The sequence below is a fragment of the Motacilla alba genome, chromosome 5, assembly GCF_015832195.1.
Source record: "Motacilla alba alba isolate MOTALB_02 chromosome 5, Motacilla_alba_V1.0_pri, whole genome shotgun sequence".
In the NCBI taxonomy this organism is placed as follows: domain Eukaryota; kingdom Metazoa; phylum Chordata; class Aves; order Passeriformes; family Motacillidae; genus Motacilla; species Motacilla alba.
This window is the reverse complement of record NC_052020.1, coordinates 53,670,258-53,686,493: the sequence shown is the minus strand read 5'-3', so window position 1 is coordinate 53,686,493 and position 16,236 is coordinate 53,670,258. Positions and strand designations below refer to the sequence as shown.

Below are 16,236 nucleotides of genomic sequence, written 5' to 3'. Positions count from 1 at the left end.
TTTTAATGAGATGGCAGGCTGTCTCTGTCAGTCTGTTCTTTGGAAGTGGTCCCATGTTTCTGATTAAAATCTTTACCCTCTTCTGCTGTACAAAAATGTGGGCTTTTTTATCTTTGCAAGTAAAAGGAGGGTTTTTTTTAAATGAGCATTTTATTACTTGTAGTGTAAAATTCATATTGAGTGATTTTGTCAGCACATGAGAAGTGGGAAATAATTAATGAGAAAGCTATGACTGAAGATAACAACTAATGGTCACCTGTCTTTTCCTTCAATGGATATGAAGAAAGTATTAGCAATAAATAGTGTGTGATTTCCATGTGCTTGACAGTCCCTTCTCTCTCCTACACTGGCCTTTTCCTTTTGGGCTGTGAGGGTTTTGATTGTACATTTTTGAAAACTTGTTTCTAAGCCCCTCTAGCTAAAGAGAGGCATACTATTTATTTTAAATAACCTTTTCTCCACCTGTGTTTAATGAGTTTATTTTCTCTGGAATTAACCTATTGATTATTAAAAAAAAAATTGACAGCAGACAAAAAACAAATGCAGAAGAACCCAAAGTAACACTCGTGAAGCATGGTACCTGCGTATTTGAATCTTATTTGTGTTTTGTGTTCTGTACTTTACTACTAATAAGGTAGAAGGAATAAAAAAGTCTGTACCTAAAAGTTCTGCTCCACAGCTCCTGCAGATGAATAACCAGTAGAGGCTGAGTTGTAAATCTGTGAGATAAGTAGCCTTCATACCAATTGTAATCTCGGATTATCATGTATGTCTCCCTATTTGGTTATAAGCCTTTAAAACCATATAGCTGAGAAAAGCTGTATATTGTGAAAAACCACATGGAGAGAGAGGCTGTTCCTGTTAGAAAGGGATTATTGCTCCCGGCTGTCAGAAAGGAAGATGGACTGTGGTGGTTTTGTTGTACTGCTGAAAACATAATTGCTCAACAATACAAGAGCTCCTTTTGGGACAGGACTGTGTGTCTGCAGTCAAGCATTTTTCAGAGGGCACAGGATGGCCAGATTAGTGGTTGGATTTTTTGTCTGCTGTTACTAAGAGCCACCTTTGTGCAGGTCTGTAACCTGGTGCTCCTGGCCCCTCACTTTTGCCATGCTGAACAGTTCAGAGTTGAATCTACCCAGTGGTGTTAGCAGAAAACAGACACTTCAATATAATATTCGTGTTTGTCTTCCAAAAGTTTTATTTCTTCATCATTCTATTTTCCTTGTTTACCTTTTTTTTTTTCCAGTTTTCTTTTTTCTGTTTCTCCATACTCTTCCTTAAAGAAACCAAAGCAGGAATAGGAAGGATTCTTCCTTGACATTATTGTTTTAAGTGTGATGTCATTATATAGGGAGCAGAGTTTGACACTTTCATCGAAAGTAATCTGCCTTTTAGCTTAAGTGCTGGGAAAGCAAATATTGTGACATTTTAGAAAGTCACTGGGATAATACTAAGTGTCTTTCAAATACAAAATGGTAATTTACATTTGAATGCCTTGGTGTCTATTCCTGTTAGGAACAATTTCTCTGTCCTACTTACTTTAAAAGACCAAACGCCAGGAAAGAATCAGGAGGTTCTTTGGAGAAATTTAAATAATTTTTAACAGGCTGCTGTTTATAGTACCTACTCTGTTGCAAATGGGGAATACTTAGGTTGACCTGTTTCCCATTAAAAACTTCCTTCAAAGTGGGTAAGCTGTCCTCAGCCCCTATTTGAAATTGAATGTTTTTATTTGCAAAATCCCCAAACATGCAGACCATCTCTCTCTGTGCCCTGCTGGAGTGGTGCACATTGCAGTAATATATTGATGGTTAGAGAAGGTGGATTTGGTGCTTCTCTAACTTCAGCTACAGTGAAGAACACACAGTTGAGTTTAAAAGTAAGAAAAAAAAATACTGTTCATTTGTTTCATTGATAAAATCCATGTGATTATCATACATGGTGAGAAATAAGTGGTAATTTCAAACTTTCTACAACCTATATGGTATAGCACTTTGGTAAAGTAAAGCCTTCTGTATTTCTTGATATGTGCTGTTATGATTGAGCAGGGTAATTAGACAGCATATTGTTCACTAAACAAAACAATTCTGGGTGACATTCCTGAATTATAGTGGTTATTAACTGACAAATCTCTATTATTCATCTTCTGCATGCCTTAAAGATTGCTGGATCAGCAAGCTTAACAAATATCAATGGACAGTGCTGATTTAGGGGAAGAGTGACATGTAATTGGTCCCTGTCTTTGACAGAAAAAGCCTTGTGTGGTTTATCATGCTGAACTTAAATGGTTAAATCTAGAGTTCATGGCTAGTTTAAATATCTATGCAGCTACTTCGCAATATGAATCTAAAATGTTTTTAAAATCTAAGCAAAACCTCTCTGTTTATTTCTTTACGATGCTGTATTTTGGGATAAGTATGGGAGAACAGCTCTGGATTAACACAGTTAGGAAACAGCCTGATGTTGTTCTTGCAGTCTTCAGCCAGATTCGGTGTCTTAGGACTGCATTGTGCAGGCTCCTAGAGGGCAACTCCAGCCTTCATCTAATCACGTTAAGCAGATAAAAACAGGAGGCAGAACAAACAAACAACAAAAAAAAGAAGGGCAGCTAAACGGAGGTGGGAGGTGTGGAAGCAGGAGTGAGATCTTTGGAGTGGAATTTATCAGCCCCAGGCTCACGGGGCTGCGCCAGCAGTGCCAGGCTCACGGGGCAGTTGTGTTTGGCTTTCTCTGCCGCTCCGTGAGAGGACAGAGGTGGCTGCAAGGCCGAACCCAGCGCGGCCGCATCGCTGCGTGGAAGTTGTTTAATCTGAATGAAGGAGTGCCATTTATTGCACTAAAACCTTTGCATGACTCATTAATAAACTTTCTCTTATCTAACTGGAGTGCTTTAGTAGGACGCTGTATAACCTCAGCGTGCTATTAAAGAAAAATTATATTTTCTTGTAATGAAAAATGCAGAGTTACTAATTGAAAAGCTTATAATTCCAGCAACAAATGAGGCATGAAATATATTGCCAAAAATACAGTGCTCAAAAACACTGGCAGTAAATATTTTATCTTGGTGCTAATTAAGAGCTTGAACTTAAAACTGAGCATTCTAAATTCACACAATAATGAATTTAACCTAATGGTACCAGTGTAGCCTTAGTAATGTGTACTGTTATTCTGGTGGATTCTGTCCTCCACTTGCACGTTGCTGATGGTAGAGGAAGTTCATAGCTCTAGCAGTAAACAGAAATGTCTTCTTGTCTTCATAGTGCCTTTTTATTTATTTAGAAGTCTATTTAGAAACTGAAGACCGAATAACAGCAAGCTTGTGGTTTCATTAACTGCAAGGAAAAGAGTTTAATGCAAGAAAAAAACTCCCACAATTATTTTTTTCCCCCTGCTCTCTTGGTTTCTTAATTTTACTTTCTCTAGCAGGATCTGTTTAATTAATTAGCTTTTCTATTAATGTTTATCTGAAAAATGTAGTGGTTTGGCTCCTGGTTTTATTTCATTGATTTTCTTTTGTTTTTCAGATCTCTGTTAGTAGGGCTAAAGCGTACCCTTTATCCAGGAGCATTTTCTGGCCCAAATTTGAAGAATAAACACCTGTAACATCCCAAGAAGCTTAAAGTAGTAGATGTAATTTTAAAAAAAATTACACTCAGCTCTCAACAGAACATTTTGATGAAGGAAGTGGTGGCTTAGCATGTAGCTGTACTTCTGTAGCCTTTTTAGGCTGTGCTTAAACGCTGGCAGGGATGGAAGCTGCTCGCTGCGTGTCCGTGCAGCATCCGACTGCGGCAGCTCTCCCGAAGGCTTTTGGAACGGGGTCTTCTCAGGGGGTGCCTTTGCAGTTTGATGTTCCCTCTAGTGTTTGAGGACTGGAAATGCTGAGTCTGATCTTCATCAGGTTGCTGCAAAATGATCAGATGTTCTCCTGCAGCTCCCTGGAACTCATGGACAGGGTTTTATGTGGGAAGGTCAATAGGAGGGAATGTGGGGGCTTGCCTTCAGTTTCAATGTATGTAATTGCTACATTATCAAATGGCTTTGGCCATGTGCTGTGCTTTGGAAGACCTTTAGAGTATGAGACCTGAGTCTGAATGGCTTCTATGTTATCACATCACATTTCTTCTTACCTCTATGGGCAGACCAAATGTGGAGCCTTTCAAAGCAGAATTTGATTTCAGAGCTGCTTAGATGGCTATCTCCCCAGCTATTTATTGGTTTCATCAACACAGTAAATTGTCTCAAGTCTCCTAAAGAAGTACTTACAGAGATTTCTATGGCTGATTAATTGCAACAGTTTGCTAGATAAGAATAAAGACAAATGATTATTTAAACCTGCTTATGTACCATGACTCTTTCTTCCTTGATTGTGGTAGAGTGCCAGCTGATGAAGACAGAGCGACCTAAACCAAACACATTTATCATTAGATGCCTCCAGTGGACCACAGTAATTGAAAGAACATTTCATGTGGAGACTCCAGAGGAGCGGTATGTTTCATTCATATTTAATGCATAAACTCCTTGCAAAAGCAGATGCAAGTGTTCAGCATTAATAGTGAGTCCTCTGCTGAAGCTCTTATTTATCAGATGATGTACGTCTGGACTGAAAAGTGACAAATAATTTTCGAGTGCCTTCAGTTTTAGTGCGTTTTTCAGTATAAAAGCAACCCTAAAGGGAGGGTTTCTAAACCCTAAAGAGAGTGGATTTTGAGCAGTGTTTGTAAGTGAATTGTTGCTAGGTTGGGTATCCAAAACGGACAGGTGCAGGTGTGTACCAGCACACAGGTAGTTATTTCTGGAATGTAAGGTTCATTTCTCACTGGAAATGTTGTGGTATGTAAAATGAAGGGTTTCTGACCTGGGAGTTTCTGGAAGGATGAGCACCAATGAAATAGAGATTCAGGCAGAGTTGAGTTGTATCAAGATAGTGACCTTTTAAAGTCTATTTAGACACCCTATTTCTAAAGGAAAAGTTAGTTGTATCATTGCTGATTGCTAATGTTTTATGCAAATTAGATAATAAAGGTGATAGTTATCTGCTGCAGGTGCAGATTTCTGTTTCATCTTTTAGGAAACAAAGCTAAAAGCTACATCCTGTGCTCTCATCATTGGAGAATTGATCTCTTACCTCCAGAGAGAACAGTTTTCCAGCACAGCTATAATACAACTACTGAGTATTTAAATATTTACTTGCTCTTCAGGAACTGAACTTAAATTATTTCAGTATCATTGCCCTAAGGGAGTGGGTATCTTAAAACCGTGGTCCTCCCTAGATATGATCCTAGCATATGTTTATTTTGAAGACTGGTAAATTCTACCTAGAATTACTCACTTATTTCTTTCATAGCCTTTGCATGCACTTCGCATACTCCTTATTATTATTTTGATTCTGTTACAATGATCAGAAGAAGGTTTAGTCAAATTAAAAGCAAAGAAAAAGAAACTGGTCCTTGTTTCTTTTAGGAACTTCGTGGTCACTGACCCTAAAGGGAGTGAATAGCAGTTTCCACTTGGGGGAAGATTGTATTTCAGTCTTGTTTTGTTCCCTCCTAGCCAATTAAGTCAGCTTTGTGACACTTCAGGGCTCCGAGTGTTAGTCACCTCTGTTGTGTACTCTTGAGACATAAAAGCTGAGGGTGAAATTCTGTTCTTGCAGAAATCAAAGATACTCACTTCAGGAGGGCTGAGATCTCAACCAAGTCAGTAACAAAAGAGATATGAAGGTCAATATGCCTTTAGCTTTGTATATGCCTTTAGAACCAATGTTTGATTTTTTGGAAAAAATGGAGAGAGAAAAGTGTGGAAGAAGTAGTTCTTTTTGTAATCATTTTGAATGCAAAAATATGACTAGTAAATAAGGAATGTGTTAGGGATGGTGAATGGAGCAGTCTGTGCTGGGAGTATAGGGAGAAGGTTCTGAATGATTGACATCACCTTGCTGCCCCAGACAGGGCTGGATGATTTGTGCACAATTCAGGCAAAATCCAGAAAAAAATGAACAAGGCAGGAAAGACCTTACATGGTGCAATTTTTATTAAAATCTTGTGTTGGATACTTTTTCCCATGGACTTTGCTTCCTCTGGGGAATGATCTGCCTCTTGCATCCATTATAAATGGAAACTCACATGTTCAGATATAATTTAAAAAAAAAAAACAGCTTCATGGGATGAGTGAAAAATTACACATTGATAAGGATGGCACGGCTGCACTGCATATTGTGCACAGAGTTGTTCAGCACTGGCTTCTGCTGAGCCTGCTGTACTAGCAAAATATTTTACCTGGGATGTCCTTAGGAGAAGAATTTAACCAGTCCCTAGAAAACACAAACTAAATCACCACATCCTGTTCCCTGCATATACGAAAGACAGTAAACATGTACGTTCAGATAGTCCACTGGATGTGTCTTTGGCCCATGTGTGTGTCTTTAAAGCCTGTCCTGAGACCCTGGAAGCCCTTATGAGTTGTATTCTTTATGTTCAATAAATTTGCAGTGAAATCGAGTGAAGGCCAAGAACTTTCACTTCAGTAGCTTCAAAGGTGTGAAATCTCCCAAAGGACACTGGAGTGGAAGTTGTCTCCATGGGAGTTGAAGGGGTCACTGTTAGAGCACTGGTTGCTGAAACAGCTGTGGAAACTTCATTGTAACCAAGACCTGTGCCTAAGATGAAATGTCACTGCTTTTGCTGACATTCTGCTAAAGTTTACACAGCAATTGCTGTACTAATGTCATCATCTTTACAACAGAAGAATAACCTAAGTGTTCTGAGCTTTAAGACCTTTCCCAAGAACATCCCTTGCCACTGCAGCCACTAAAATTCGGGATACGTGTTTGGAGAGGTGCCATAGTGTCCCCAGGAGGTGGATGTGTGTTTCAATGCACCATAGAAATGTAGAAGCTGTCTTTAATTGCCTTGTGCTTCATGTAAGCCTTTTGCTTTTTGGTTTTGGCAAGTCTCTTTTGGTTATGTAAATCTCTGTATCACCAGGTCATATCCTAAGCTGTTGACTGAATGCCCATTAGAAATTCTGTTATCCAAAAAGTCTTGTATTATGTCCAGACTGGGAGGACTTCAGTTGTCTCTTGTTTCTAGTATGATTAATAAAGATTTTAAAAATGCATTTTTGCAGTGCTTGAAAATGCACATAATTCATCATACCTTCCATTGATTCATGAGAGAGTATTAGTGGCTCTGTATTCCTTGGTGATCCTTACCATGGCAGATGGTAATCTAAAGCCACAAGTAATTAATGTCTTTGCCTATATTTTGCCAGGGAAGAATGGACAAAAGCCATCCAAACAGTAGCAGACAGCCTCAAGAAACAAGAGGAAGAGATGATGGATTTCAGATCTGGCTCTCCTAGTGATAATTCAGGTGCCGAAGAAATGGAAGTTTCTATGACAAAGCCAAAACACAAAGTGGTAAGTGGGTATAGCAGAATGACTGTTTTTTAGGTCTTCTCAAATATAAACAGGAAGTTGCCATCAGGCTGTGTCTGTTGCCCTGACAGTTACATGATTGGCTGTAGATGCAGCTTCTGGAGGAAACAATTGTCTCAGCTGAGCAGAGCCTGCTTGGGTCTGCCAGAGTTCTGAGTTCACATGTCCTTACTGGATGGCTTTCAAGGCCAGCTCAGGTCTGGGTTTGGTTTGCCCATTTTCCTGTGGTACAGAGCCTGTAACCAAAGCTCCTGCTGGACCTTGTGACTCTAAACTCCTTGCAGGCTGGTGCAGAAGTATTCTGATGGATTTGCGGGATTTAGGGTGGGTCCATGGATTTAATTGCTCTGATTAAGGGTTTAGGCTAACTCCAGCCAGCCACTGCAGTGTCTGTCCATAGTGTTCCTACAACTTGGGGTTTTGCATTAGGGACTACATAGTCTGAATGCAGAGGGCCAACTAAGGAATGCCATTCCATCACATGAGTATGTGCCAGAGGAGATCTTTGCCAGAGGAGATCTTTTTAGGCTACGTCTTCAACTTCCCTTTATTTCTTTCTACCCCATTGTGTTCTCTTCATATTTGTTTTCGAAAGTGTTCCCACCTGTTCCTGCAAGAGGGAATTGATAGAACCTTTCCCCATGCAAATCCATTGTCTGTGGATTTTAGGTGGGCACTTCCTTGTGTCTTCATCTCACCATTGTCATCCTCTCTAACTTTCATAAATTTGTTTCAGTTTTGGGAAAACCGATGAAGTTTTTCTATAAAAAGGTAGCCATTCACCAGTGTCTTCACTAAGCTTGTGTGTTACCCTTGTGTCATGTCAGTGCTTTTGGAGTGATGTGGTTTGCTGCTTTAATGCCACTCAAGTCAGAGCTTGCCAGCAGGCTTCTGGGTCTTTGGAGGAACAGATCCTGCTCTTGCTGAGGAGTCCTTCATAGAAATGCAGGAGCCACCTCATTCATCAGATGGATACAGTGTTCTGAAACAGTGACACTCTACCTGGACATGTTATTGAGGAAAACCAAAATGATTATTGGGGTCCTGACATCAACCGTATTGAGCAATTTGGCAGAAAGGCTCCTCACCCAGCTCTAGGGAAGACTATGGAAAAGTTTGCTGTTGGGAGCATCTTAAATTTTTTCCCAAACTGAGGCTGCAGCAGCCTTCGGTTGTGTCAGTCCTGTTGTTGCCGTGTTGGCAATGGTCACTGATCCAGTGGTACAGTCTCTGCTCAGCCTCTGATTCCTCCAAAGTTTTTCCTCACGGTAAAACAAATCAGATTAAATGGCTCATCTGTGAGGCAGTGTCAGAGACTGGAAAGATGTCTCAATATATTTTGGGGTGCATGTGTGTGGATGGAAGGGACAGGTGAGGCCTTGCTCTGTTGAGACAGTGAAGTGCCCCACCTCCCCCCAGAGCCTGTATCCCAGCCTGGCAGAGCTGCCAGTCACTGACACACCAGAGGCAGTGCTCCATTCTCCCCTAACCCAGCTCCTGAGAGGCCAAATGGCCACAAGTCCCACCTGGAGAAAAGACCCATGAAGGCCAAGGGATAGTTAGGGCCAAACACGAGGCCATCACCTTGTGTAGACCCTGCCTGTTCTTGGGCTTTCTGTCTGAACACAGGTGGAACTCAGGAGTTAGTAGCTGTATGTGTACTTCTCTAGATATTTCCTGTCTTTTTCTCCTCATTCCCTCTTGTTGGAATATTTTGAGTAATTTACCATTGAATGGATTTATAGTTTGTTAAGGTGAATGGTCCAGGTTAATGCTGTGAGAAGTGTTTTATGTTGATTGGATATTGTAGTAAACCTTTAGCCAAAGTTGCCTGAATTTCTAAAGTGTGCCAGTAAGTGTTTTGTGTTGTTTTGACTTCATGAGAATATCTGGTTGGTATTTCTTCCGTGTGTCCAACTCAGAATAAGGAGAAGGCAGTTTTCGGTCAAAACCGCTGTTTTCTGGCAAAAAGGTCATGGAATCCCAAGTATAGAAGCTTGATCAGACGCAGAAATGTGGTCTGAGAAAATCTGGCAGAAAACACAGGTATATATTGGAGATTTGTCAAAATAAGGGAAAAACTGCCTGGTAGGGGTTCCACTTCGGAGTCCTAAATGGCTGCCCAGAAAGATGAAGAAGCACGTGTTGGAAGGGCCAGAGAAAGAGCATGATGTGCAAATTGCCTTGGAGGCTGAAACAATAGCTCGCCTCAGGGTGGAGTGAGAATTAACAGCCCAAAAGCAACTAGCCCGAAACCTGAGAAACCTGTTAAACAACTTTGTGCAGGAACCAAAGAGCTTTAGAGTTGCAAATTAACCACCAAGCTTAGAGGATGAACCAGGGTCTTCCAGCTTAGGGCAGGAGTTGTGCCTCCCTGAAGGTGTTTTCAACCCTCTCAGCTCTTCGGAGGAGTTTGATGCAGCAAAGCTAAACCCCTCCCCAAACCATCAACTCCGCCCATCGGTAAAAAATGAAAAGGTGGAACTCCCTGAGCGTGATGTCACTGATGTCACCTCCCTCCACTCCTTGGAGGAGGGGTTTGACTCAGCAAAGCCAACCCCCCCGCCACTGCCCCCCACCCCAAGCCCTGATATCCAGGGGTAGAGCCAATGGCACTCTGCAACAGAATTGGTTAATTTGCAAGGGAAAATTAGCAATCGTCCTAAAGAAAATAACTGAGAATGTTTTGAAAATTTCACTGATGGGGAGTGAAACAAAGCTTTCTGAGGAGGAAGCAGCCTATTGTGTGAAAGGTTTAAATGTGTTGGAGTGTGTATTTGTTGGAGGGGGGAAAAACTCATCCCTCTCCCCACTCCAGCATGTGGTAAAATTACTGGAGGAGTATGGCAGGCAGTGGGCTTCCAACGAGTGCATGGGAAACAGCCGGTGCCATGCTGGCCTTCTCCAATATTATTGTTATTTATTGCAAAATTTAAGCATCAAGTCCGAGACAAAAACTCTCTGTGCCAGCTCCAAAAAAGTGGGAGAGGGTGGTGAATTCAAATACCCTCAAGGTTTCCCTGTATTTGCAGTGAAGCTTTGCAAGCTCCTCCTGCACTGCCTCCTCCTGGCAGCAGTGGGTGTTGAGCCTTGCCAGCCACCAGAGGCCAGAGGGGGGACTGCAGAATCCCTAACCTCTGGGGGAAAAAAATACTTCTGTTGTTGTGCAAGTTTGTTGTTTTAGTCTTGGTAATAAGTCTGCATGTTCAAGTAGATCCTGACCAGGCAGAAGATTGGTGTATGTCTGGAAGTGGAATAAAGAGCTGCTTAGGCAGAAGTGGAAAGTACTCTAACTGTACACACAGCTGTGAGATCTGCAGCTGGAGACATCTAAATTATGTGACTAAAGTCAGCTCTGGACAAAGAGGAGCACAGAGGGACCAAATTGGACAATATAGTAAACAGCAAATCCATTGGACATAAAGCTGTAGTGAAATCTGGAATCTAAAATGAAATACATTAAATGGTTTATCATTTTGTATTTTCAGAAAAGTGTCCCCAGTATGCCAGCACAGTTGTTTGCTCCTGGTTTAGTTTACCATCCTAGCAGGACTTTGTACCTAATAATTGCAGTAGCAAGTATGGTTTCAAAGGGGTGAGCAAGAAGGAAAAGAGAGTAGTACCCTTTTCCCTAAGGACCCCTCTAGCATCACACACATAGAACAAATATATGTTATTGGTTGGTTTTTGGACTGGAGTCCGAATTTGCAAAATTGGACGTAACAGAATATGTAGATCCAATTAAAACTGTTTTGTCTAAAGTGAAAAGGCCTCAAAAGAATGGCTAGCTACTCTTAATTCAAGTTGGCCTACACGGCTAAGAATGCTCGTCAATATTGTTAAGATACTAGGTAACTTAAGCTTCATTAGTGATGGTTGTATTTTTTGATGTGTTCTAAGGTTATTTTCATAGACTGTTAATTATTCAATGAAATTTCTGTAGCAGAGATCACAGAAGATTGCCAAGTAGATGCTTCCTCTTTTTGAAGTAGGTCTGAATGGGACCAAGTTTTCTCCTTCTAGAGGTGTTCCATGAGAGGATGAAGTGGTGCTAGGACAGAGGAGTCGCTGTCCTTTGCTGCATCAAGCGTTTACATGTTTTTATCTTTAAAGGTTTTAAGATATTTGTGTTCATATATAAGTTTGTTGCTGCAATATTTTGAGATGTTCATATTTTCCCTCTGGTTGCCAGAATGAGTGTAAAGATTCCTCGCCTCCAGTTTAGTTTTGGGAGCTCACACGTAGGATTTCATATGATGATGGAAACAAGTTTGTGTACCTCTTCCTGTCTTCTCAGTGCAGAGTATAGAATTACTGTGTTGAGGGAAGTGTGTGTAGTAATGGTAAGCAATGTGTGAGGCATGATTGTACAGAAGAAGGGAATGTTGAACTGTTGGTGGCCCTGGAATGAAGGAGAAAAGGGGCTGACAGTGGAACTGGGAAGTTCCAGCTGTAGATGAAGAATGGATAAGTGATTAAGAGAAAAAAGATAGATTTGGAGTTTGAGATCTGCTGAAGAATTTGGTAAAGTTGGAAAGTATCTGGTCCAAACTCAGGACCTTGATTTAAAAATATGTGCTTCAGGAATGACTGAGTGTTGGTATGTATTGGACCCCACCCCTGAGGCAATTCAGACAATTAGTTAGTAGAATTTTACTGAGTGTTTTTTCCCATGGTGCCCACTGACCTCTTCCTTTTTCCCTGGATACAGGTTCTGGTAATCCCCCTGAAACCTGCTTGGTGGGAGGGATAACAGTGGCAATTTGGGACATGTATATCTATCTGTTCAGGTGGTGCTGATACCTGGACCTATAATGGACTCCAAAAGGCAAAACAGCCTAACTGTTGATCCTTACAGAATTTGACAAGGAGTGCAGTGTATTGCACTGAGTCATAGAGAATCCTAAATTCAACTCACCAAGCTATTTTAGAACCCAGCTTACAGGTCCAGCAGGTACCAAAAATAATTGCATAAAATTGTATAAAGCCTCACAGAAAAGGAGTGCTGTCTCCAGGAATACACAGGAAGTCACGGACCAAACTGCTGGACCCTTCAGGCATTGCAGCTGAAAGAATGGTTCATGAACTCTTCCCCTGGATCCTGATTTGCATCTCACCTCCCTCGCAGTTCTAGAGACTCAGGGACTGGGGAGCACTGAACTGCATAGGAGGATACTAACTAGACTTATGTTTTGGTTATTGGAATAGCAATTGCCCATTATATGAGTTTTAGTGTACATTCCTCTTCTTTCCTTTCTGCTCTGTCTGCTAGATCAGACCAGAAGAGGAAAGGTACCATTACTGTGGTCCTGTCTTGAGGCATGGGGTGGTTGTTAGAGACTGGAAAGATGTGATGTCTCAAATTTTGAAGTGCATGTGTGTGGGGGAATGGGACAGTCAGGCCTTGCCCTGGTGGGACAGTGAAGTGCCCCACCTCCCCCCAGAGCCTGTATCCCAGCCTGGCAGAGCTGCCAGTCACTGACACACCAGAGGCAGTGCTCCATTCTCCCCTAACCCAGCTCCTGAGAGGCCAAATGGCCACAAGTCCCACCTGGAGAAAAGACCCATGAAGGCCAAGGGATAGTTAGGGCCAAACACGAGGCCATCACCTTGTGTAGACCCTGCCTGTTCTTGGGCTTTCTGTCTGAACACAGGTGGAACCCAGGAGCTGGTAGCTGTATGTGTGCTTCTCTAGATATTTCCTGTCTTTTTCTCCTCATTCCCTCTTGTTGGAATATTTTGAGTAATTTACCATTGAATGGATTTATAGTTTGTTAAGGTGAATGGTCCAAGTTAATGCTGTGAGAAGTGTTTTATATTGATTGGATATTGTAGTAAACCTTTAGCCAAAGTTGCCTGAATTTCTAAAGTGTGCCAGTAAGTGTTTTGTGATGTTTTGACTTCATGAGAATATCTGGTTGGTGTTTCTCCCATGCGTCCAACTCAGAGTGCATGAACCACTGGAAAGTCCTTTCAAAAGTCCCATTGAGCGAGGAGATAGAGACCTTACAGGGAGTCATTTTGTCTCTGGTTTTTGGTACTGTTCAATGAAGCACAAGAAAACTGATCTCCTAGAGAGGTGGGGAACATCAGAAAAAAGGTATGGGTTTAATCCCTGGAATCAGAGCAGCATGTGTCTGCACTGGCTAAGAGGTCAGAATGGCTATGGATTAATATGTTCAGTGTTGCTTGTACAGTTCAGTGTTGAGTCATGCAACAGAGCGTTCAGTTAATTGGAAGCTTACGGTTTTCTGTAGATAGTTTGATTGATTATCTTTGGGAGTGCACTGGCATTTATTTTTGTGGAAGAATCATTTCTGCTCCTGAATTCTACTAAACAAAAGGATGAAAAAACCCACATGTGCGACATATGCGATGCATTCTCACGTGAATGAGAAATTCTGGTCTGAGAATAATACACTTCTTGTTAGATCGTGTAATTCATTTCTTCTTTATCTGTATCGTTAACAGACCATGAATGAGTTTGAATACCTTAAGCTACTGGGAAAAGGCACTTTTGGAAAGGTCATTTTAGTTAAAGAGAAAGCAACTGGACGGTATTACGCTATGAAAATTCTGAAGAAGGAAGTTATTGTAGCAAAGGTGAGTAGATGGGAAACTTTGAGATGTGGTTTACCCTTGGTACAGCCTTTGTCGAAGTCATGGGAAGGATTCTTAGAGTAGTTGTAAGTAATTGCTCTGTTAGTGTTTGAAATGGACCCCTGATCTGGGGAATCACTTTGCTGATTTCCTTCTGCTTGCGTTTCAGGATGAAGTAGCGCACACGCTCACAGAAAACCGGGTTTTACAGAACTCTCGGCACCCGTTCCTAACAGTAAGCATTTCTGCCTCTGCACAGTGTAACTTGATATCACCACTGCCAAGGCTTTCCTTATTTTTTGTTTCTTAATGCATCTGAGGTCTGTGTTTACAGAGTGTCTGTGTACTTTTGTAGCCATCCATTTTAGGGATGCATAAATGACAATACTTTTTCAAGTTTTCTGATTCTTGCAGGGCAGGTCCTCAGCACCTCTTGAAGACAGTGTTTCAGGCTGTGGTTTGACATTGGGGCTCACCCATTTAATTGCTTTCTTGAGAGGACTGTCTGCTTTCCTTGCCCTTCAAATGTTTGGTCTCCCCTTTGTAGCAGAGGTCAGGGTGACTCTGCTTTTGTGGCTAACAAATTTCAGGAAGATATACTGAGGAGAAAAACCTTTGATTTTGTCTTAGTTGTTTTTAAGCTCCCAGATACAGCTCACCAGAGGAATCAGAGCACTGGTAATACCAGCCAAAGGATAGTGGTAGGAGCATGTGGAATGGGAAGGAGAAGAGCAGGACTGTGCTTTATCTGCTGCTTTCCTTTTGAGCTGTAAAGTCAATCCATACTCTCATTTTAGACTTCTAGTGCCAGCAGTCTGGGCTGAGTTCAGATATCCAAGTTCCATCTCAAGATTTTGTTTCTAATATTTATTACAAGTTGATTCTGAATGGTTTACAACTGCTTAAAGCCTCTAAGAGACTGTGTAGGATCCTGGTTGTTTCATTTGGTACAAGCCAGGTACAAGGGCTTAGCTGGAACTCAGACCTTTTAAGCATGACCTCTGGAAGTAAATATTGCATGTATTGAGTAAAATCAATAATGTTGACATGTCTAAAACCTGGTCCTTCATTTTTCCAGAAAAAAATATGACTGGTTTAAAAGTGCCACCCTTCATTATGAAGACAACAATATCATATTCAGTATTTTGTTTTCAATGCTTTTATAAATCCAAGTATCCAGAACAAGGGCTGTCTTGAGACATTAGCTACAGGACTGGGTTTAGCTTGGGTGGTAGGAAAAGGTTCTTACCCAGAGAGTAGTTGGACCCTGGAATAGGCTCCCCAGGGAAGTGGTCACAGCACCAGCTTTACAGAGTTCAAGAAAAATTTGGACAACACTGAGGCCCCTGGTGGGATTCTTGGGATGGTCCTGTGCAGGGCCTGGAGTTTGGCTTGATGATCCTTCTGGGCCCCTTCCAGCACAGCATATTCTGTGATGAAAAATCTTAATACTATGGCAAACAAGTTGATGTTACTCTTGCCACGGGAATACATGTGACAGGACTACACACAGGCACCTTGTGACTCTCCATCACAGCCTCCATCTGGTCTGTTTTTGTGAATTGCTCACAAATTGGTATTGCCAGTGTTGGCCAATGCCCTGGCAGGCTGTCAGCAGGGAGCAGTTGCAGGCAGCAGGGCAGAGGCCGGGGGCTGGTGTGTGAAAATACGTGTGTTTCATATAAGAGGTCTTGTAGCCAGTGTGGTGAAACCTTGTGCTCCAGGGTTTGGTTGTGGCCTCTTTTCTGTCAGTTGAACCTGTGGCCAGAGGAGGAAACTTCAGTCACTGCTGGTACACTTTGAGTCCCTGTTAATGGGGCCAGGACTTTGTTTTGCAGCATTTTAGGTGATGATAGCTTCTGCAAGGAATTTGTTTAATGTTTTAATAAATTTATTTCGTGAAATAAGTTGGCAGTGAATCAGTCCTCAGCTGCAACAGGAAAATAAAAGTATTATATAAGATTTAAGGACAAAATGTTCACTAAAATAGAAAATTTTGTGTCTGCTTCTGAAAAATCTATTAAAAATGCTTTTCTAACTGTCACTATGTTCTGTTGTCTAAGTTTTGGTTTAAATCTGTTTCAGGCTTTAAAGTATTCCTTTCAGACACACGATCGCTTGTGTTTTGTTATGGAGTATGCTAATGGAGGGGAGGTAAGGGAAATACAATAATGTTTAATACTTTAGGATTTTCC

The 16,236-nt window shown here is 41.4% G+C and overlaps 1 protein-coding gene across 6 annotated transcripts in view; it reads left to right on the top strand.

The window, feature by feature from the left end:
- The window catches only part of AKT1 (AKT serine/threonine kinase 1), a 78,869-nt gene that overhangs the window by 41,575 nt on the left and 21,058 nt on the right, over window positions 1-16,236 (top strand). For all 6 annotated transcript variants that reach the window (XM_038137360.1, XM_038137365.1, XM_038137366.1 and 3 more), the window contains 5 exons: window positions 4,380-4,491; window positions 7,276-7,423; window positions 13,913-14,044; window positions 14,211-14,276; window positions 16,127-16,195. In XM_038137360.1, the coding sequence (XP_037993288.1) occupies window positions 4,380-4,491; window positions 7,276-7,423; window positions 13,913-14,044; window positions 14,211-14,276; window positions 16,127-16,195 (527 nt within the window). The remainder of the gene's footprint in view (window positions 1-4,379; window positions 4,492-7,275; window positions 7,424-13,912; window positions 14,045-14,210; window positions 14,277-16,126; window positions 16,196-16,236) is intronic.